The sequence below is a fragment of the Perca flavescens genome, chromosome 18 (assembly GCF_004354835.1).
Source record: "Perca flavescens isolate YP-PL-M2 chromosome 18, PFLA_1.0, whole genome shotgun sequence".
NCBI lineage: Eukaryota > Metazoa > Chordata > Actinopteri > Perciformes > Percidae > Perca > Perca flavescens.
Genome location: NC_041348.1, coordinates 28,549,825 through 28,572,703, shown reverse-complemented (window position 1 = coordinate 28,572,703; position 22,879 = coordinate 28,549,825). Strand labels below are relative to the sequence as shown.

The window sequence follows — 22,879 nt, the reverse complement described above, 5'->3', positions numbered from 1 at the left end:
TCACATGAAAGCTTTGCTGACCTTTGCTACTACTTCTCTCTTGACTACTGCTGCTGATGCTGCTGCTCATTCCAAAAACCTCACGTCCAGTCCAGCATTAACCTAAAGTCTCTTAAACTTCAACTTTCAGCTGTATTTTGTCCCCGGAGGGCAATTGGTTACGTAGCAAGTTATACAATACATGAAAAACAACATAGTCATACAATACTGAAGGAGATGGGGGGGTTACTTGAATACCAGTGGGCTGAAAGACCAACAATATTCACTGGTGACAGACTTTGACATTTCCAAGTGTACAAAGCTCATCATCAATAACATCTAAAAAAGCAGCAAAGGTACAAAAATACAAATACCCACAATAAAGTTCAAAGTGACCAGGCATATTGAATACATGATCAACATCTCTTCCATCATAACACAAATTGTCTACATCAGTGGCATAGACATCATCATTATCCTAATCATCATCACCATCATCACCATCACCAACACAAACCCCATCATATTGCTAAGTAAACTACACACTTTGCCCAAGTGAATTGGGAGTTATTACCTCCTTCCCAGGCCTGATTTAACAAGTGAAATGGCTGTGGGGAAGTGCTTGTACCTGTTACTCTAATTGTGGGGAATCTGAACCTAGAGCCAGAAGGCAAAATCTAAAATTCAGAGTAAAGGGTGTGGGCGCTGGCGGACAGTATGGCTTCAGCTAGTGCTGGCGGTGTAATGGTTCACACCGAATACCGGTGTATATTTTCGTTATGATATGAATTTTTAATATACCGCCACTAGCAGTGTTGAAATTAATCAAATAATCAATGCATCGAATCGTGGACATGGACGATGCTGCATCGATAATCAACCGGGCCATAATCGATTATTTCTGTTTACAATTTAATGTAGGCCTAACAACATTTCTGTTTACATATTCTGTTATGTTTTGCACATTCAGGAAGTGCCATGTGCTCAGTGCTGTATAGTTTTGTGTATCCAATTTATTTAGTATTAGAGCACTGCAGAATGTTTTGTTTTTGAAGCTTGAAAAGCTATGAATTAAATATCCTATATGGCTTTACTAGAAAAATGTATTTGACGCATCGTGATGCATGGACATATCGAATTGCTGACATGATAATCGTAATCGAATCGGGAGATCAGTGAAGATTCACACCTCTAACCGCCACACCGGTGTATTTGATTACACAATGTTTGGAACACTATGCTGTGCCGCGCGACACTGTTTCAGATGGACCCTTTTCAATGTTGCGCTTTTAAACACGCATGGGTGCGACTGGAGGCATGGTGAGGGTAAACAGTAGTGCTCTGGTGTTACATTACGGTGAAGATGGATAGGATAGACTGAATCTAGTTCTGAAATCAAAGCAGCAGAACTAGTAGAATATGATGACACAGAAGAACTTGTGCCAAAATGAGGAGCTGTGTGTGTTCTTTGGAGGTTTTTGGGTTTTAAATAATTGTGCTAAATGTACTCGTCGCGCTAACGTTGGTCGGCCGTGCTAGACCTGTCACCTCAAGCATGCAACGGAGCAACATAATGAACACAATAACAATCCACCAATGGTCCCACTACAGACTGTCGAGAAAGACGGGTTCAGAGCAAGGATTTTTTAAGTTATTCAAACAACACCGAAGCAGCTGACAGCGGAGCTATGCCCACTTTTCTACAACAACCTAACGTTACCTGTGGTCAAGGTAGTGTTTAAACAGCAATCTTACAATTTTTTGGTTTTGAAAAGGAAGCATGTTAAAGTTTTGGTATGTGTATTTATTTAATTTAAGTTTATTTTACTACTTTGTATTTTGCACAATAAAAAAATTGTTTAGATTCTGTAACTGTTTCATGCATTTTCCTTCATATAACGTTATATAATGTTGTGGAGCCAAGCAAACCCTTTTTTTTTTTAGTAAACATGATGACATTGAAACGTTTCTTTTTATATTCTGACAGTACTGAATACTGACAGTATAATAAGCCATTATAAACCTATATAAAGACCCAGTCAAGCAAAAGAAAGAAAATACCATTACATAACGTGAAACCGCCAGAATCTTAAAAAATACCATGACACAAATTTTTGGTCATACTGCCCAGCACTAGCTTCAGCCTTCCTCCCTACTTGTCTGTTGAACAGATCAGATAGCATACTCTGCTGTATCCCCAAGATCTTGCTGCTCACTTTCACTATCCTGGATAGTGCGTTTTTGGCCTTGATGCTGAGGTTCCTGTATCAACAAATTAAAGAAAAGGTTAAAACGCAAGTGGAACTTGTACTTTGCCAGATGTCTGCATCCAGATTTTGTTACCATGTTGGCATTGCGACCCTGCAAGATGTAGTCACGAAACTTAACAGGTGTGTAGTTGAGATCAAAATAAAGGCCAAGTTTGAAAATGAGTGTGGTTTGGAGCAAGGGTATTCAAAGTAGAGGTGTTGTGAAATGTTTGTTTATAGCACTTGAATAAGTAAATTCATGTTGTTTAGTTAAAAACCGTTTAAAGGAAATGTTAAATGATAGTGTTGTGAAAATTCAATATTTACATTATTTACAGTACTTGATTTACAGCTAATATGTGAAAAAGTACACAACCTTATTCATTTAACAGTAATTCAGTTCTACTACGAACCGTTACAGGAAGTGCTTTTATTTTGAAGCAGCCTACACAGAAGTTGTGATGAGATGAACATGAGACGCTAGATGCAAATGGTCCGCCATGCTTAAGTTTGTAAAACTGCAGCATATTGAACAGTAAAATGTTCCCAGTAAAAGACAAGCGTTTTTAGTCGTCATTTGAAGCCACGTCACTACAAGGGGGGTAGAAAGTAACCAAGGGGCCACCCCACTTAATGCCCCTGTCCTGATTTGGCATTGCAGCTGATATGATCCCATAGCAAGATGGTCTGTAGTTTTCCTCATTAAAAAATATAACTATAATTGTGAATGACTCCCTTCTTATGACATCTGTGTAGTGCAAGAAATTATCACTTCATGAACTGGAAAAAACCAAACACTGGCAGTGGACATAAACCACACAGCAATTATCTTTCGGGGGTGGGGGCAGAAACTGTCACCTCATTCAAGAATGAACTTAAAACTCTCCTATTTGATAAAGCTTATAGTTAGGGAGTGAGGAGTACTCCCTGGAGTCCTTATGTTTTTTCCCCCAGCGTATTTCCTTGGAGAACGTTGGCTCCAAGATCCTGGTTCCAGCTGTCGCCGTGGTCCTGCTGCACTCCCTGCTGAGCTCAGCGGTGCCCTGCAATGTCATGCTGCTTTCTGCTGAACCCTGCTGCTTCCTGCTACGTCCATCCATGCTCTGCTGGGCCACGCTACATCCTGTAACGCCCTGCAGCGCCCTGATATGACATGAACTACTAAGACTACCATTTGAAGTCACTTTTCCATTATTAATTTGACTATTATCGCCACTGTTCATCATATCCCCAACCGGACCGTCAGACACCGCCTACCAAGAGCCTGGGTCTGTCCCAGGTTTCTTCCCAAGAGGGAGTTCAAAGGTCAGACATATTGAGGTCTTTATTGTTTACATGACAATATTAAATTTGTATTTAGCTAGTTACAAGAAAGCCATTTTTGTTATAAGTTTCAAAATGATTGTGCTCTTCAGATATACCGTATGTAGCTAATAAGGAAAGTCCATTGCTGGAACATCAGGACTTCTAAAGCAGACATTCAACAACATTTTTTTAATTACATCAGTGGTGTTTAACATTTTCATTACTGTAACTACTTTTTTAAAATTTACACTCATGAACGGCGGACAATACACACTTTATGAGGAAGCTGACAGTATTTTTAGGGTTGCCAGGCCTGGTTTGATAACCATATTTTGGCTCAAATGTTGAATATGAATCTTAAATTCCAGTCTGCTGTCAAGCCAAATTCTAAAGTATTTAGGTGGCTCAGCAAGAGTGATATGGATGCCATCTAAACTTGTAATGGCAGGATAGTCAGAGAAGCCAATGGATGTAGAGAAAACCATCTACCTGGTCTGAATGGCTGACCTTGAATGCAGCTAGTCACGGTATCACAAGATCACATGAAATTCCATCATTTCAGGCTTTAAGTAATGCATTTGTATCTCAACTACCAGCTTACTGAACCAATCAGCTTCCGGTATGGAGCTACTGGCATCTATGGCCTGTGGTTTAGGTGTATGTGACGCCTGAGACTGTTCGTTAAAAACACAATGGCTGATGTTATAGACAGATGGTATATGAATCATCTGCCATGTATTTTTTAAGCTCCTGCCCTTTTTTCAAACAGTTCCCAATGATGGCTTCTCAGATGGTTCTGTGTAACAAATCATCTGGTGCATCATCAGGTTACTGATCTGCAGTTAGTTACTTATCTGCAAATCTTTGATTTTTTTTTTATTGCTGTTGCACTACATGGAATATAATGCTGTACAAATGAAAATATACTCTCTTGAAGGGAGTTGAAGTCATAAAAGTGGGCCAAGCTGCATTTCAAGCCCTACTGCTCACATACAGGAAACAGCACACAGTTTATGGGGTGAAGGGTTGAGGGTGAAGCCCACACGTGGAGTCAGATCCAGCTCATCCTCTGAAACTCCAGGAGGAGGAGTGAAACGAAAGTGCTGCAGGAGGGTGGTGAAGAAGATGAAGAGCTCCATCCTGGCCAGACCCTCTCCGAGACAAACCCTTCGACCTGTCAGAGAGAGAGAACAAAGGAAAATGTTCATCTCATCTGCAAGTAAATGAACATCTAGAAGTGATGGCTTAATTCACCAACCTGCAGAAAAAGGCATGAAGGCGTCCCGCTTGACAAACTTCCCGTCTTTGTCCAGGAAGTGAGCAGGATAAAAGCTGTGTGGCCTCTCCCACTCACTCTCATCATGAAGTACAGATGTCAAGAGAGGAAATACCGTGGTCCCCTGTGGACAATACAGAAAAACATTCTCTACGAGCAATAGTATTTTCAAACTACATCAAAAAATAAGTCACAAAGCACAGCGCACAGCACAGCATCTTAAATTATTTTAACATTTTGAATCCTGATCTTGCAGCTATATGAAGGACCAAACAGGACTTAGAACAGCGTATTGTGTCATTTCCTGTTGACAGTGCTTCTGTTTAGCTCAGCATATTGCTTGGGTAGCTTGACGCAGTTAATTCTGTCATATTCTTCATTACAGCAGCTGATTATCCACTTTACATTTAAACCCACACTAGTTCACTCAAGCACTCATATCTCTTTCTGTCTGTCTGCAGCATAGTATCGCAACATTTTACGTGGCACTACTGTATCGATACACAGCCAAGTATCGATCGTTTACAATAACAATTGCTTTTTTAGTCCACTAGATGGGACATTGAAGTGAGATGAACAAACCAGAGACATTTGCTTTAGACAAAAAAAGATGTCGACAAAGTTTTGCCTTGGGGACATAATATGAACTTGGAGAAAAGGTAATGAATTGCAATATATCGCAGAATATTGCAGTATTTTTTAAATCGCAATAATATCGTATCATGATATAAATATCGTGATAATATCGTATCGTGGGACCTCTGGTGATTCAAACTCCATGATATTTGGCATTTTTTGGCATAACATTTTTTTTTTATTGGCCTGGCAGTGGTTCCTGTTCGCCTGGCTGCCTACCAGGCTCGTACCCTTATAGGTGAAACACTGCTAGGTGTTTTATTCAGTCTGACCTTCTTAATGAAGTGACCCTGGAAGGTGATGTCTTGGCTCGTTTTGTGAGGCACTGCTATCGGGAGGATGCTGGCCAGTCTCTGTGTCTCATGGATGACAGCGTCGGTGAAGGGCAGGTTCTTCCTGTCCTCAACCTGAACGTTACGACTTCCTATCTCCCTGCTCAGCTCCTCCTGGACCTGGTCTGAGAGAGGACAAGTTTTTGTTTTCGTGAAGACGATTTGGGAACCTTGTATGCTACTTTCAAATCTTGCTAGCTTTTAAAAATGACCCAGTGTTTCCCACACATAGACTAATGTGTGGCGGTGCGCCGCACTATCAACACCAGCCGTCTGTCTGCATAAAGGAGAGAAGACGGCTGTCGAAATTCACAATCACACATTAAGTGTTATAAAAATATTTGATATTCTGAATACAATGTTGTCAGTGTGTTAATGCTGGATTCCCGACCCTGTGAATCAAATAAACGTATTATAATTAATGTTATGCCATTTTTTACTCTTACACTGAATTTTTTCTGCTTCAATCCAGATGAGTATTGAAAAGTATTTTCCGCGAGTGAAAAAGGCACGTGTTGAGAATGAGGACCAGCCTGAACCGGAGGTATCAGTCTGAAACAGAGCTGAACAGTCCGACCAGTGTAATTAGTTATGTTATTAATTTGTTTACAATATTTTCAGGCTTCAACCAGTGAAAGACAGGGTCAGAGAGAGAGAGAGAGAGAGAGAGAGAGAGAGATAGATTTGTTAGGCATTGAAGTAGGAGAGGAGGACAGCATTCAACAGCGTGTCCTCCTTATCTTTTGATACTTGATTGTTAGGAAAATAAGTATGCTTTCTAATCTGTGGGAATCACAGATTACCAATCCTGCCTTTAAGTTTCTTACCTTGTATTTTTGGATTCTTGGCCAGAAACAGAAGTCCCCATCTCAGAGTAGTTGCTGTTGTGTCAGTGCCAGCCCCGAAAAGATTAATAACTGTCTGCATAAGGTTGCGTTCGTTGAAATAACTGTTAGCAATCCCAGATTCCTGCAGGTAAAAATAAATTGGTCCAGTTACATAGCCAAATCTGATCCAAAACGTTATTACAAATGAGGGATTTCTTTTTTGAAGTAGTTAGTAGTGTGCTGGTGTGGGTACACTTTCCTTCCATTCCCTTCCCTCCATTCCTTCTTACTGATAATTACTGTTTTCCAGGGAAGGTAGACAGACATCTGTTTGATACATCAAGGCTTGATCATCTACGCATCTGGGACATCCCATTGTTCTTATGGCCCATTATTGTGAAACTCCAATAGCCTGAAAAGTTGGCCAAATGCCCATTGCGCCGAAAACACCCAATCTTCCTGCATTTGAAAACGATTTGTGGCCTGCAATAATTTAATAAAGTGCAGGTCTACAGACTCTACAGCTAACATAGTTGGTACCAATGGATTCTTTAGGTCTTCTAGGAATTTATAATACAGACATAGATCGATTCTGGATTCGGAATCGATATTGGTTCTTTTACATGAAAATCGATTTTATTAAACCCAGCCCTATTCATAAAGCAAATTTAAATCCAACCCGAGTTGACCAAATGCTGTAAAATAACTAAAGTACCATAACATGGTAACAGCAAGAAAGCAGTAAAGATAACATAGCAATACTATCCCATGCTCAAATGCTAAGTAACAGATAGAAAATACAAAACATAGAAGAGTTAAAAATTAGGTATGTATCTTAATTGTTAATAGCAATGAGCATAATAGTGATGATAAGCTTCCCAACCTCCAGATTTTGCTTCCGGACCAGAAAGGCATCCACAAAGCCTCTGCACATCTGTTGATTGAGGGTCTCTTTCAAATGACTGAACAGCTGTAAGTTATGTTTCTTGTTGACAGCAAATATCACCTCTATTTCCTTCTTCCCACCAAACCATTTACCGATCCATGGAAACATGTTATACAACTGTTAACAAAAATATAGATGCATCAGTAAGTACAAAAAGTATTTAACAAGCAAGTAAAGAATCATATCATTTCCTCAATTCAGTTCAGTTGTATTATGTATTTGAAAATCACAATGCTTAAAAAAGTGTAAACTGAATAAACATGAAATGTCACCTGTACTGATGGGGAGCCCACAAGTTGAACGTATCTGTTTGTTCGATCTACCAGGGATGTAAACTCTGGATCATCATATTCAAATCTGCTGCCATAAACAATGGAGCAGATAATATTAGAGACTGCATAGTTTATTTTTTGGGTCGTATCAAAAGCTTCACCTGTAACAAGGGAAACAGGAAAAAATCCAAGTCACCAGTGTCCAAATCACGAAACAGTTGTGAATGGATTGTTTTATAACAACAAGGATTGATGAATGATGCTCAACATGCAGTAGGTTATAATAAGACACTTACCTTTAAATTTCTTAAACACTTCAATGAGGTATTCACATTCCTCAATGATTTTGTCCTCACTCGCCTTCTTGCCCATCCCAAAGTCTCTCAGGTTAGTCAAAGCAAAGCGCCTCATCTCTTTCCACGAATCACCATTGGCCCATAAAACCCCTGAGATGAAACATGTTTTTAACTTTAAAAAAACTTGGAATAGATAAAGACAATTAGAGCTGTCTCGACTTAAGACATTCTTAGTGTTTCTCCACAAAGAATGATGCAAAAGCACCACTTTAATCTTGTTTACCAAAGTTGTGCTCATACATTTTTTTGAAAATAAAATCATTCAGCATGAAAAAAGCATAAAAAATGACTAAGCCGACAAAAGAAATCTTAGTCGACTGAGACCAACATGAATGATTGGTTGACTATAGGATGCAGCCCTAAAGACAATAACCATTTGCTTGAAAATAAACAAGGAATTTCGAAAAAGGTCTTTTTCTTTCCTTACCATGGCCTTGATTAGATTCGTGCATTATTAACATTGGATCTCTTTCACCAAATTCATCAGCGTAGTTGACAAGTGCCTCCTTCACTGTCTTGTACCCAGCCAGGACCACCACTTTTTGGGGTCCCAAATACACAGTGAACACTGATCCATATGTCTTGGAAAGCTAAGAACAGGGGCATAATGTCATGATGTATTTACTATAAAACAAACACATTTTAAAAAGAAGACAATGTGGTAGAAAAGTCATTGTAACAATGACTAAGTTTAACTTGAACATAATATTCCGCTTTTTGCCCTAATTCCGAAAAGACGATATTGCGACTAAGCTGTTTATATGGCTAATGAAAGTGAATATTCAAGTAATATTCCCGTTTACATGTAATGTAATCCTTCTAAAAACCAAATAATACCGGAATGTCTTCGGAAATTGCTATATTCAGAAAAAGGCCTTATTCAGAATATCCAACCGGAATATGCTGTTTACATGACCTGTATCAAATAATCGTGAAATACTGATGCAAACATACTCATTGTGGCTGCCTTGAGAGCACACACTCAACAAATCACCCAAAAAGAAGTTATCAGTCATCTTCTCACCTTCAGTAATGTGTTGTAGGGTCTCTTAAGGTCAAGCTGCAGCAGGTTCCCGATTAGGGGAAATGGTTTTGGTCCTGGAGGTTCTTTTCTGTTTTCCTTGGAGCTGAAGCTGGAGGAGCAGACGAGGCAGACGAGTAGCAGGACCAACAGACCCCCCAACAGGGAGATAGAGTTGGAGGACTGGAGACACAGTTCTAATACCCCCATGACTTGTCCTGAAGTTGCAACTTCTATTTTTCCTTCTGGAGCCTCAGTTTTGTGAGTTTTCAGTTAAAGAGGGATTTGACAACTAATCATCAACTGCAGTAATTTCCTCATTCCCTGCTGTACTGTGATTGGTGCTTCCTTGTGGGAGTAACTTCTCCACATAACTCACATGAAAGCTTTGTTGACCTTGGCTACTACTTCTCTCTCCGCTGCTGCTGTTCACATAACATTTCATTGGCCCATGTCCACTCCAGCAACCACCTATAATCTCGGAGTCTACATTTCTCTGGGGGAGATTATGTTTTTATCAACGTAATTAGGAAGCATTCTTACTTCATAATTCATACTTGAATGCCCAGTATATACACAACACATTCTCATTCCGCGTCATTTTGTTTTGTCATTGGCGTCACTCAAACTAAACTTGGTACCCCTCGCATGTCAGAATGAGGCTCAACTAGAGTTGCCGTTTTAAACAGGGGGAATACATGGTACTAAAACTACTTAGGTTTAGAAAAAGATCATGGGTGGAGTTAAAAGAAGTATGTTTGAGACCCGACCACTTCCCAACGTAGATGTTGTCATTCTTCCTACTATGTGTACTTCTGGAGCTCTTGCTCTGAGTGTCTAATATCACTTCAGATGGGTTTGCAGTTGAAAGCCTGGGTTGTTTGTAAAGACGCTTAAGGGTGCCTTGTGCGTCGGTATCAAACAAAGAGGGCCATGACCAGCTGCAACAGCAGTGTGTTTGTCTCACCATGGCAAAATGTAGTCTAGAGACCTACTGTAACGGGAACAACCATTGAGGTGGTATCAGGTACTTTGCCAGGTCTTTAAATGTCTGTCTGTGATGCAGTCATGAAACTTTACAGTTGTGTAGTTAAGTTCAATATAAAGGCTGACTTTGAGTGCTTCAGGCTCAGTTTGACGAGTGTGGTCCGAGCAAGGCTGTTGGAAGTAAGTGGAGTAGAAAGGAGGAAAGGAGCCCCGCCATTTTTTGCCCCTGGTATGGTATGATGCTATCGCAAGATGGTCTCTAGTTTTCCTCATAATAAAAAGTATACCAATATTATCATTAGGTGTGTGATGAAACACTTGGCTCACGAGACGAGACACGAGATTGGGTTCACAAGAACAGTACGAGATTTTAACACTATTTTAAAGAAAACTTACATTTTTTAGCGTGTTTTATTTTCATGACCATTTTGAATTGCTCTTTAATGTTTTATGTAAAGCACTTTAAATTGCCTTGTTCCTGAAAGGTGCTATAGAAATACAGTTGTCTTGCCTGTACGACCTCAGCCTGTCAGTCTGCCACCAGGGCAAATTAATCTTTTTGTCTTGTGCCTGTCAGTCTGTCACCAGGGCAAATTAATCTTTTTGTCTTGTGCCTGTCAGTCTGTCACCAGGGCAAATTAATCTTTTTGTCTTGTGCCTGTCAGTCTGTCACCAGGGCAATTGAGAACACATGTCTGTCTCGGAAGTGTAATTAACTGCACAGCAATCTCTTTTTACTGGTATTGCCGTGTCTCACTGTGACTTTAAGAAACTGCAGAGGCAACGTAACTGGAGAGGAAGCTCACGCTTACGAGTTCTGAGGTACTGACATTGGATCGATTGATTTTGTGTGAATTGGTCCTCAGTAGTACCGACGTAATTCTGCACTTGTGTACTGATATTGCGAGAGAACTGTTTTTACCTCAGCAAGAAATATCGTAATGTTTTAATCTTGCGAGATCGTGGGACGAGATCTTGTCACACCTCTAATTATGGATATTGTGATATGGCACACCACCAATAACCATTAACAACACCCCCGTCTTATGACGTGTGTGTGGTACAAGACGTTAGCACCTGTAGTCGATATTAACCACATAACAATTATTTTATCTTCTCAACCACATTTCTCAAAAACACGTGTAGGAGCAGATAAACCTAAATTCAGGTAGACTTACAACAAGAAGATTTGCAGCTCTGAGTTTGAAGTACGAGGTGAGCACCTCCAACTTTAATGCTGTAGTCAGATATCTTGGATATTGTTAATTGTTTACATCAACATATTTTTAATTTTGCATCGCAAATTACAAGAAAGACATTTTTGTAATAGCCTAGTTTCAAGATGCTTATCTGCAGGTATACATAGTGAGTAGCTAATGAAGAAAGCATTCCATATACATTTTCTTAATTACATCAGTGGCGTTGAACATTTTCATTACTGTTAAACTACTTTTTAAATTCCAAGCCCTCATGTACAGCACAAACTTTATGAGGAAACTGGCAATATTTTTACTGTTTCAAAGACAGGCTGCCTTTAATCCAGTATAAAAGGCCTGGTAATCAATCAATAATGTTGATTATGAATCTTAAATGTCAGTCTGCTGTCAAGCCAAATTCACAAGTATTTATATGGCTCAGCGAAAACTGACGTTGATACCATCTACATTTTTAATGGCAGGATAGTCAGAGATGCCAATGGATGTAGAGAATACCATGTACAGTATTTGGTCTGATCTGCTTAGCGTGAGCGCAGCTGGATTCTCATGATATTACAAGATCGTGCTAGAATTGAGGGATTATATATCCAGTCCATATTCCATATTTTCAGGCTTCAAATAATGCGTTTGTGTTTGAACTACCAGCTTACCAAACCAATCAGCGTACAGTGTAGCTACTGGCAGCTACGGCTTTGACTTGGGAGTGTTTGACGGCTGTGATGTAATAGACGGATGGCTCAAATTGCCTGCCAGGGCTTTTTCTTTGAAACTGCCCACCCAGTTTCCAATGACTTCTCAGATGGTTTTAGTGTAACATATCATCTGGCTTGTCATCAGGTTAATGATCTGCATTAAGTTGCTTATCTGCAAGCCTATAATTAAGTAAAAATTGTCTTGATTGCATAATTGATATTGATATTGAACATATTTAGTGCTGTTGTTGTACTTCATTGATTAAAACACTGTACAAATAAGCATCTACTCTACACTTGTGAAGTGAGTTTAAGTCATAATCAAGCCCTACTGCTTAATACAGGAAACAGCACACAGTTTATGGGGTGAAGGGTTGAGGGTAAAGCCCACACGTGGAGTCAGATCCAGTTCATCCTCTGAAACTCCAGGAGGAGGAGTGAAATGAAAGTGCTGCAGCAGGGTGGTGAAGAAGATGAAGAGCTCCATCCTGGCCAGACCCTCTCCGAGACAAACCCTTTGACCTGTGTGAGTGTGAGTGTGTGAGAGTGAGAGCAAAGAAACATGTTTATCTCATCTACAAGTGAATGATCATCAAGAAGTGATGGCTAAATTCACCAACCTGCAGAAAACGGCATGAAGGCTTCTCGCTTGACAAACTTCCCATCTTTATCCAAAAAGTGAGCAGGATAAAAGCTGTGTGGCTTCTCCCACTCGCTCTCATCATACAGGACAGATGTTAAGAGAGGAAATACCGTTGTACCCTGTGGACCATACACCATTTGAAAGGTTTTATACTTGCTAAGCAAGAGATAATTCACCTAACACAGAAAGTAATGATGAATGTTTTATTCGTCAGCAGTAGGAGTGGGTGCTGGGGACGCGCATACAATTTTTTTTTTTAACCCTGTAAGCTAGTTTAGCTGGTTGAAGGCTTGCCACCATGATGATGACGTCTACCCAACTTGTGGCGGTGGGTGGGTGTCGCCCCGTGTCACTAATCTATCTCTTTCTCTCCCCTGTCTTTCACTGGTTGAAGCCTGAAAATACTGTAAAAAAAATTAATAACATAACTAATTCCACTGGTGGAACTGTTGAGCTCTGTTTCAGACTGATACCTCCGGTTCAGGCTGGTCATCCTCAACACGTGCCTTTTTCAGTCGCGGAAAATACTTTTCAATACTCTTCTGGATTGAAGCAGCAAACATTCAGTGGAAGAGTAAAAAATGACATAACATTAATTATAATACGTTTATTTGATTCACAGTTGCTACATATAGTGTTTTGACCTTGACAACCCAACTGCATGACTAGTTAACGTTCTAATGCGGGTCGAAATCGCTTGTTGGCTAAGAGTCGGGTCGGTGATTGTGAACGTGTGATTGTGTAAAGGTGTTCACGAGATAGATACCAACCTTTCGTGAACTTGTGAATTTCGCCAGCCGGGATCGATGGTATTTTAAGCCTCCAATGTTGCCTTACAGGCACTAACCCTCACCGTAAGCTTAAACATAACCATAGCCGCGGTGCCTGGAAGGTGATGTTTGGGGGCTTAAAAAAACCCAACACCGCACGGTGGGAGAAGTCGTGTGTGTGTGTGTGTGTGTGTGTGTGTGTGTGTGTGTGTGTATGTGAGCGAGACATCAAATGTCATGAAGGTGCTTTATAAAAGTTCATGTTAAATAGGTGTTTTATTCAGTCTGACCTTCTTAATGAAGTGACCCTGGAAGGTGATGTCTTGGCTCGTTTTGTGAGGCACTGCTATCGGGAGGATGCTGGCCAGTCTCTGTGTCTCATGGATGACAGCGTCGGTGAAGGGCAGGTTCTTCCTGTCCTCAACCTGCACTTGACGACTTCCTATCTCCCTGCTCAGCTCTTCTTGGACCTGGTCTGGGAGAGGAGACGTTTTTGTTTTCATGAAGACGATTTGGTAACACTTTATAATAACCATTACTAAATGGTAAATTGATATTTATTTCAACTTTTGTTAAAGTGGCCATATCATGCCCATTTTCAGGTTCATAATTGTAATTTCAGATTGTATCAGAAATAGGTTTACGTGGTTTAATTTAAAAAAAAAAAACATCTTTTTGTTCTACTGCACATTGCTGCAGCTCCTCTTTTCACCCTGTGTCAGGTCTCTGTTTTAGCTACTTTAGCAACTTCTGTAAGATCTTTGTTGTCAGATCTTTGTTGTCAGATAAGACAAGGCAATGACTCATCTTATCTGTGTCGTTAAGAAGATGGCTGGACGTTTGATATTCAGTTGATATTCAATTTTAACTTCCCCTTCGTTCGAGATTGACAACGCAAGTCAGGTCAATGACATGATCAGGGTCAAAGAAAGTTGACATTATTACAGAGTATCAAGAGAAAACAACTACAATTATTATTGGTAGAGATTTGTATCCAACATAAAACTTATAGCACTTCATCATCTGTTCTGTCGCTAGGTTGTGTGTAAGGTACTGTCGACAAATCACCGTTTTGGTAGATCGACAGTAGGGATGCAAAACGTTGGCTATTTCTTGAAGTAATATCCACTAATAATTTGTTTTCATGATGATTTATATGGAAGTGGGACTCAATTTTCTCAAATTATTATATTCTCAAAAATATGACCTGGGCTTGCACATATTCACTTTAAAAAGCGTGTGCGTACAAGCACTATGGTCATGTGCAAACTGTCCCGGTTTTAGTTCTGGGAAATCTGGTCACACTAACCAGAGACACAAAATAACACCCGAAATCCCAGAAAAAGTGATTTTTTTCGTAATATGGGCACATTAAACTTTTGTTTGCTACTTTCAATCTTGCTAGCTTTTCAACATCACCAACCCTGCCTTTAAGTTTATTACCTTGTATTTTTGGATTCTTGGCCATATACAGAAGTGCCCATCTCAGTGTAGCTGCTGTTGTGTCAGTGCCAGCCCCGAAAATATGAATAACTGTCTGCATAAGGTTGCGGTCGTGGAAGTAACTGTTGGAAATCCCAGATTCCTGCAGGTAAAGATAAATTGGAGCAGTTATACAGACAAAAACGTTTGAGGTAGTAGTAGTAGTGATGGAGGTGTGGGTTGCACTTCATTCCTTCTCACCGATAACTCTACTGTTGGCTAAGGGTGTGAATCTTCATTGGTATAACGATTCGATTACAATTATCCTGTCAACGATTCAAATTGATTCAATATCACAAGGTTTCACCTCCTCAATATCAATATATATTGCTACACGTGGTTTTCATCAACAAATTCAAGCAGTCAGATATGTAGGAACAGACAAAAGACAAAAACAAAGTACAGACCGGAAAATGAACAGATGCCTTCCTAACGCAATAATCGATTACGGTCTGACACTGCATCGATGCAGAATCGTACAGGTCCGCATCGCAATGCATCGATGTGATGATTAAATTCAACACCCCCACTGTTGACCAGGGAAGGTAGAAAGACAAAGACGTTATAGCTTGCATCTTGGCAATTTGCCTTTGGACCGAAAGCCCCTTTTTCCGACAGGCTTATCCAAAAACAAATGCCCATTGCTCCAAAAATACCCAATCTTCCTGCAGTAAAAAACGATTTGTGGCCTGCAATCAGTGAATAAAGTGCAGCTCTACAGACTTTATGGTCAGTGAGTATTAAGTGACATTTCATTCAGATATATTGAGGTGAGAGGTAACCCTTTCAAAATGGACATTCCTTTTTTTTTACCTTGTCAAAATGTAGCCTATTTTGGGAGCATTTTTTTAACCCACTTCCCAGCTTTAAGCGAGCTTAATATAGTTGGTACCAATGGATTCCTTAGGTGTTCTAGCAATTTATAATTCAGACATGGATCGATTCTGGATTCTGAATCGATATTGGATCGTTCAAATGAAAATTGATTTGAATCCGAAAATCGATTTTCTTAGATCCAGCCCCATTCATTAAAGCAATTTAAAATCAACCCGAGTTGATCAAAGTCTTTAAAATAAATTAAGTAACATGTCATGGTAATGGCAAGAAAGCGGTAGAGATTATAATACTATTCCATGCTCAAATAGATAAGTAACAGAACAGGAAGAAAATATAAACAGAGTGTCTATTTGCACCCCCGGTACGAATAGCCTCGGCCACACAGCTGAGCTATTCACACCCTGTGACGTAACAACAAAAACACGTTGCTCGCGTGCACCGAAATAATGGCGGCCGTTCATCTTCCTCGACAGCAGAAACTGGCATATTAGGAAAGTTTTGTCTCTAAAGTTTATAACAATTGAATTTCTAGCGGAAAATTGATACTACAGTTGCGCTTTCTGTCTTCAGTGAAAGCATACAGACGTTGGTTTGTTAGTTAGTATCTATTTTTTGTATACAGTACGGTTATCTAGCAACCGAGGCTTGAAGAAAGCAAGTGGTAAACAGTTGTTCACCATCCTGTAAGAACTGCTAGGTGAGTGGTTAGAGCACTTTCCTTTGGTATGGGAGTTTGGAGTTTGATTCCCCTGTGAGGTGATCTTGATTTTGGATTAGATCATTTGCATGCAATTGCGCAAGTCAGGGCTCGCGAATGCGACATTTTTTTTTTTTGCAGGGTGGTAGGGGAAGAATCATGAATACGCCTGCTCTGGTTGGGTTGGTTAGGTTTAGGCAAGAGGAGTGGGATTGGTTATGGTTAGGGTAAAAATGTCAGAGCGATAATATTCCAAAAAGGTGTAATACATGAGTAGTATGGATAATTGTGTGTAAATATATGCCAATGTACTGTAAATGCCCAGGGGTGCAAATAGCATACATTGATATTTGTACCAGACGGGGTATTAATAGAACACATTGCTGTGTGCACCGGCAGGGTACAAATAGCATTCATTTCTAATTGCACCAGGGTACAAATAGCATTAATTTATAATTGCACCAGGGTACGAATAGCACTTCTAATTGCACCAGGGTACAAATAGCATACACTGATAATTGTACCAGGGGTGCAAATAGCCTCACCCAAATATAAAACACAGACGTGTTAAAAGTGATGTATAAATATCTTAATTGTTAATAGCAATGAGCATAATAGTGATGATAAGCTTCCCAACCTCCAGATTTTGATTTCGGACCAGAAAGGCATCCACAAAGCCTCTGCACATCTGTGGATTGAGGGTCTCTTTCAAACGACTGAACAGCTGTAAGTTATGTTTCTTGTTGGCAGCAAATATTGTCTCCATTTCCTTCTTCCCACCAAACCATTTACCGATCCATGGAAACATGTTATACAACTGTTAACAGAAATATAGATGCATCAGTATAGTGTTAAATTCACCTATTTTTAATTTAGTCTTAGTCTTGTGCCAAATGTCCTTGTTAGTTTTAGTCATATTTAGTCATTCACATGACATTACAAATTAATATCTTTTTTTGTTAGTCAAGTTTAAGTTGACTAAAAGTCTCGTCATTTTAGTCTAGTTTTAGTCAAAAGAGAACTCAAGGTATCTTAGTCAAGTTTCAGTGAAAACATTTTAGTATTTTTTAAAATAGATTATTTCTGATAACCATTTCAGTCAAATAGTGTTTCACACATCTCAAATATTGGATAAATGTCATAATTACCTGACAAAATACACTTGTTGAATGATTTTTGTTGAATGCAACTTTGTTAAAGGTGTCTGGTTTTATATCGAGCCTCTTCCTTCATGCAAATACAATCGTACACAGAAACACGTTAGATAAGCACCAGGGATCCTGGGCTCTACAGCACGTTGTTTTGTTGGAAGAAGTTGCATACATTTCTCCGTCTGTTTAAGAGCAGCTGGAGGGGCTTCTGCAGCAGGTTGAACCGGGCTTCCTCCCTCTTTCCCTCCCCTTGCCCAGGGCCAGATCACATCGCTACGCGCTGTAGTGGCTTTCCAGAAGGCTGAACCAGGTTTCCTCCCTCCCGCCAGGGCCACATCGCTACCTGGATGTGTGACGGCTAGACGAAAGAAAGGGGACACGCCGAATCTCTAGATGAGCCGCAGCCGAGCCGTGCCTGATTGAACCGCGCTTAGTTAGATAAAGTTGTGGGAAAAAAATACTGAGAACCAAGAAATTGGACTGTTTGGAACAGACACGTGCTCGAAACGGGCACTGCACTACTTCTATCATGATGGAAAAAGTAGAGACGATTGTAAACGGAAAGGAAGAGAGATTTTATCTTAGTTTTTCTTTTATGCAAAACATTTTAGTCTCGCCTATTTTTGTCAACAATAATGCATGTTAATTTTGTCTTACTCAGCGTTTTTGGACATTGGTGCAGTCTCGTCATCGTCTTGTCTTAGTCATGGAAAAAAAGGTCAGTGACGAACATACTTAGTCTTGTCTCCTCTGACGAAATTTACACTACATCAGTATGTATGAAAAGTATTTAACATGCAAAGTGAAGAATCACATAATTTCTTCAATTCAGTTCAGTTGTATTATGTATCTGAAAATCACAATGCTAAAAGTCTAAGCTGAATAAACATGAAATGTCACCTGTACTGACGGGGAGCCCACAAGTTGAATGTTTCTGTTTGTTCGATCTACCAGGGATGTAAACTCTGGATCATCATATTCAAATCTGCTGCCATAAACAACGGAGCAGATAACATTAGAGACTGCATAGTTCATTAGTTGGGTCGAATCAAAAGCTTCACCTGTAACAAGGGAAACAGGAAAAAATCCAAGTCATGAGTGTTGGAAATATTTTGTTGCCATTTTGTGATAATTGAACAAAGCCTCTCTCATCAAGTTGGTATTATAAATTGTAACACTGTTCTCCCTGAAGATTTATGTGTGTGAACCAACCTTGAACCAATCATCCTTTTTTTTCTTTTTCCCCTTTCTTATCTATCCACTGTCATGTTATCAAAATGAATGACACTATTGTTAAAAATGTATATGTATATTAATATTGTCTCATAAAACCTTTAGAACATTGTGTAACTGAAACCTGCCGTTCACTATCTCTGAGTGCTTGTAACCAGGGCTGGACTGGCCATCTGGCATACCGGGCATTTTCCCGGTGGGCCAACGCACTTTTGGGCCGAATATGAATAGGCCTTTTTTTTTGGCCGCGCCGGCCCATAAAGAACTCACAGTGGCCCATTGGTTAATTTACTTTATTGGCACTGGCCTGACCCAATCAAATCCAGGAACCCTCTTTCCCCACTCCGGGCCACAAATTTACGAATCCCACTATGGCCACGCCTCCCGGCCCTGAGACACGAACTGTAATAGTTATGCTGGAAGTTTAGCATTCACGTTAAAATGGACAAACGACTACCAAAGCACAAGGGAGTTGCAGAGAAATTACAAAAAAAAGAAATGTGTCGAAATTTCTGACATGTTTGGGGCTGTAGTAGCTGCTTCAACATCAGCATTACCTGAAGCCGAGGAGTAGATGTGTCTGGCTAAACAGAGAAGCAGAAACAACATGGCAGGGAAGAAGCCGAGGAGGAGATTGACCATGAAAAAGATGGAAGAGAGAGTAGATGATGATGTGGTAAGGAGGGAGGGAGGCTGTGTGTGTGTGTGTGTGTGTGTGTGTGTGTGTGTGTGTGTGTGTGTGTGTGTGTGTGTGTGTGTGTGTGCCTCACGTCATAACGACAACAAGCAGTTTGGCTGTAACATTTGAAGTCAATGGCTGTCAGGTAACCTACTGTTTAAGCTTACATTGAAAATGCTAGCAGTTGGCCTGTTGGGTAGTTGAAAAGTCTGTGTGATCTATAAAATCAGATTTAAAGTTGCTAAGCCAATATTAAGCAAAATAGTAATAATCAAATATCAATAATAATAAAATAATAAAAATACCATAAATATACAAATCATAACTCTAAGAATGAATGAATTATTTAAGTGTAAGATCAACAGATTAGTCTAAGGATCCAAAACAATCACATGAATGCAGGACACTGGGCAACTCATACCATAGAATGCATGCATATTTTAAGAGGACTGTCTGCAGGGAATGTGTGGGGGTGGGCCGCCTGGGCCAAAAACTGCCAGGGCCAATTTTTTGTCCCAGTCCAGCCCTGCTTGTAACTGCTTTTAGAGTCAACACATAAAGGTCAAGCCAGTGGATGATAAGATACAAATCATGAAACAATTGTGAATGGTTATTGTTTCATTAAAAGAGGATTGACTCAACATTGTTCATCATGCAGTAGATTAAAAGTCACTTACCTTTAAATTTCTTAAACACTTCAATGAGGTGGTCACATTCCTCAATGATTTTGTCCTCACTCGCCTTCTTGCCCATCCCAAAGTCTCTCAGGTTAGTCAAAGCAAAGCGCCTCATCTCTTTCCACAAATCACCATTGGACCATAAAACCCCTGAGATTAAACATGTTTTTTTTAACTTAAAAAAGTTGGAATGGGTAAAAGACAATAAGAGCTGTCCTCGGCTTAAGACATTCTTATTTGTCCATTAGCCGATTTTAATAGACAGATGTGCAAAACCTGAGTTTCTCCAGAAAGAGTCGTGCAACAGCAACACTTTAAAAATTTTGACCAGAGATGTGCTAATAAGCTTCTTGGAAATAAGTAATTCAGCAAGAAAGATTTCCTAAGACCCAAAACGGCCGATGAGTTAACATTCTTAAAGACAAATATTTACTGGAAAATTAACAGAAAAATGATTTTGAAAAAGCTCTTTCCTTACCATGGCCTTGACTATATTCCTGCATTATTAACATTGGATCTCTTTCACCAAACTCTTCAGCATAGTTGACAAGTGCCTCTTTCACTGTCTTGTACCCAGCCAGGACCACCACTTTTTGGGGTCCCAAATACACAGTGAACACTGATCCATATGTCTTGGAAAACTAAGATCAGGGGAAAAATGTCATGATGTATTTATTATAAAACACATTTTAAATAGAAAACAATGTGATAGAAGAATTATTGTAACAGTGTTGCTGCCTGGAGAGCACACACACAACAAATCCCCCTAAAAGAAAACCAATTTATTCCTCACCTTCAGTAATGTGTTGTATGGTCTCTTGAGATCAAGCTGCAGCAGGTTCCCAATTAGGGGAAATGGTTTGGGTCCTGGAGGTCCTTTTCTGTCTTCCTTGGAGCTGAAGGTGGAGGAGGAAACAAGGTAGATGAGGAGCAGGACCCCAAGACCCTCCAACAGGGAGATGGAGGTGGAGGACTGGAGAAAGAGATCTAAAATCCCCATTACTTTAAAAAAATTGTCCTGAAGTTACTATTTCACTGACAAAATATGTTTCCTCCTGGAGCCTTTAGTTTTGTGAGTGTTCTGGTTAACAGGGATTTCACAACTAACCCTAAACTGCAGTAATCTTCCCACTACCTACCGTACTGTGATTGGTGTTTTACTTGTGGGAACAACATGTTCCCACTAAGCACATGAAAGCTTTGCTGACCTTTGCTACTTTTGCTCTCTCCGCTACCCCCATGTCCACTGTTGATAAAAGAGCTCAAACATTGCATGCTTGTACCTGATTGCCTGCTCATCTGAAGTCCTCCCGCGGCCGCCTCCCACCCACCTTATGGGCCAGGACCGGCTAGGCCTGTCTCGATAGTCAATAAATCAATTAATCGCACAATAAAAAAAATGAGCTTGATAATTTTTCCAGCTGCGATAATTTCCATTTGTAATGCTTGTTTGTTTTCCTTGTCTCTCTCTATCTTTCTGTCTTTCTCTACCAAAGAGACTGGATGACCACTTTTGGTTCGTTAGCGTAACGAGGAGGGAACCCTCTTGTCAGTCGCATGTCTTTGTGTGAAGAGGTGGGACTCCTGGTGGAGAGAGAGAGAGAGAGAGAACACTAGTTTGGTTGAAAGTTGAAGAAGGGTTTCCCACAGCACTTTGCAGTTAAGGCGCCGTCAAGTTTATGAGCAATAGCCGCCATGCTACTCGGGTTCCTGTTTACTCCCTTTCATTCTAAACCACGCAGTTGACAACCTGCAGGTGGAGGCGGTGGAGACATACACGCCACGGGCTGCTGTGGACTTGTCAGTCTCGCAAGCGGTTTCAGGAAAGTGGCTGCATGTGTCCGACAATGTACAGAGCATTAACCGGTACAAGCCTACAGCTGTCCACTGTCAGTGTGTCAGAGGCTCCCGGACGGTGAACTGAGACTTTGTTACCTGCTTGTCAAAAATCGCCACTTACTAGCTAATGAATTAGCCTGAGGTGAACACTAGCTATCAGTAAACAGAAGTGACATGGTGTCTGAAAAACAGAACTATTTTGGTACAAACATTTACTTGCCATGTGGCAGATAGCCACATAGAAATAGATAGATATAATTTATTAATTATATTATTGCAATTTAATATTATTGTTTAATAAATAATTGTTAAATGTAGTACAGAGTCCGTAGTCTATTGCACAAACCCTCGAGGAATGGTGCAAACATTTGACAGCCAGTAGGCTACGAATTGCCTGGAAGAACATAAGTGTCACAAACGGCAATTCCACAACAGCGTGAAAGATGACATACTCAAGGAGATCAAAGACCTATTGTGGATATTTAAAATGTCTTCCAGTTCCAGTGTTAAATATTCTTTAGAAATAAAAGTTTATTGATATTTGAAAAGGTGTACCTGCATTATGAAAATGGTCTCAGAACGACGATATTATCGTTTATCGCAATAATTTCTGGGACAATTTATCATCCAGCAAAATTTGTTATCGTGACCTGCACATGGTTGCTCAGGTGCGCACATACTACAAACAAATAGAGGTCGACCGATACAGGTTTTTCTCTGGCCGATGCCGATATTTAGAAATCAGGGCCAGCCGATGGCCGATAAATGCTGCCGAT

The 22,879-nt window shown here is 40.1% G+C and overlaps 1 protein-coding gene across 1 annotated transcript; it reads right to left on the bottom strand.

The window, feature by feature from the left end:
• Positions 1-3,534: 3,534 nt before the first annotated feature.
• On the bottom strand, positions 3,535-21,387 carry LOC114572873 (uncharacterized). The gene is made up of 18 exons (XM_028604654.1): positions 21,058-21,387; positions 20,743-20,905; positions 20,265-20,414; positions 18,576-18,736; positions 17,162-17,341; positions 14,952-15,093; positions 13,799-13,983; positions 12,716-12,857; positions 12,428-12,617; positions 9,203-9,467; positions 8,606-8,768; positions 8,119-8,268; positions 7,823-7,983; positions 7,488-7,667; positions 6,605-6,746; positions 5,718-5,902; positions 4,792-4,933; positions 3,535-4,707 (listed from the first exon to the last, which is right to left on the bottom strand). Exons 1-18 carry the CDS (start codon positions 21,262-21,264, stop codon positions 4,520-4,522), a joined length of 3,096 nt encoding a protein of 1,031 aa, XP_028460455.1. The 5' UTR covers positions 21,265-21,387; the 3' UTR covers positions 3,535-4,519.
• Between the last annotated feature and the right edge of the window lie 1,492 nt (positions 21,388-22,879).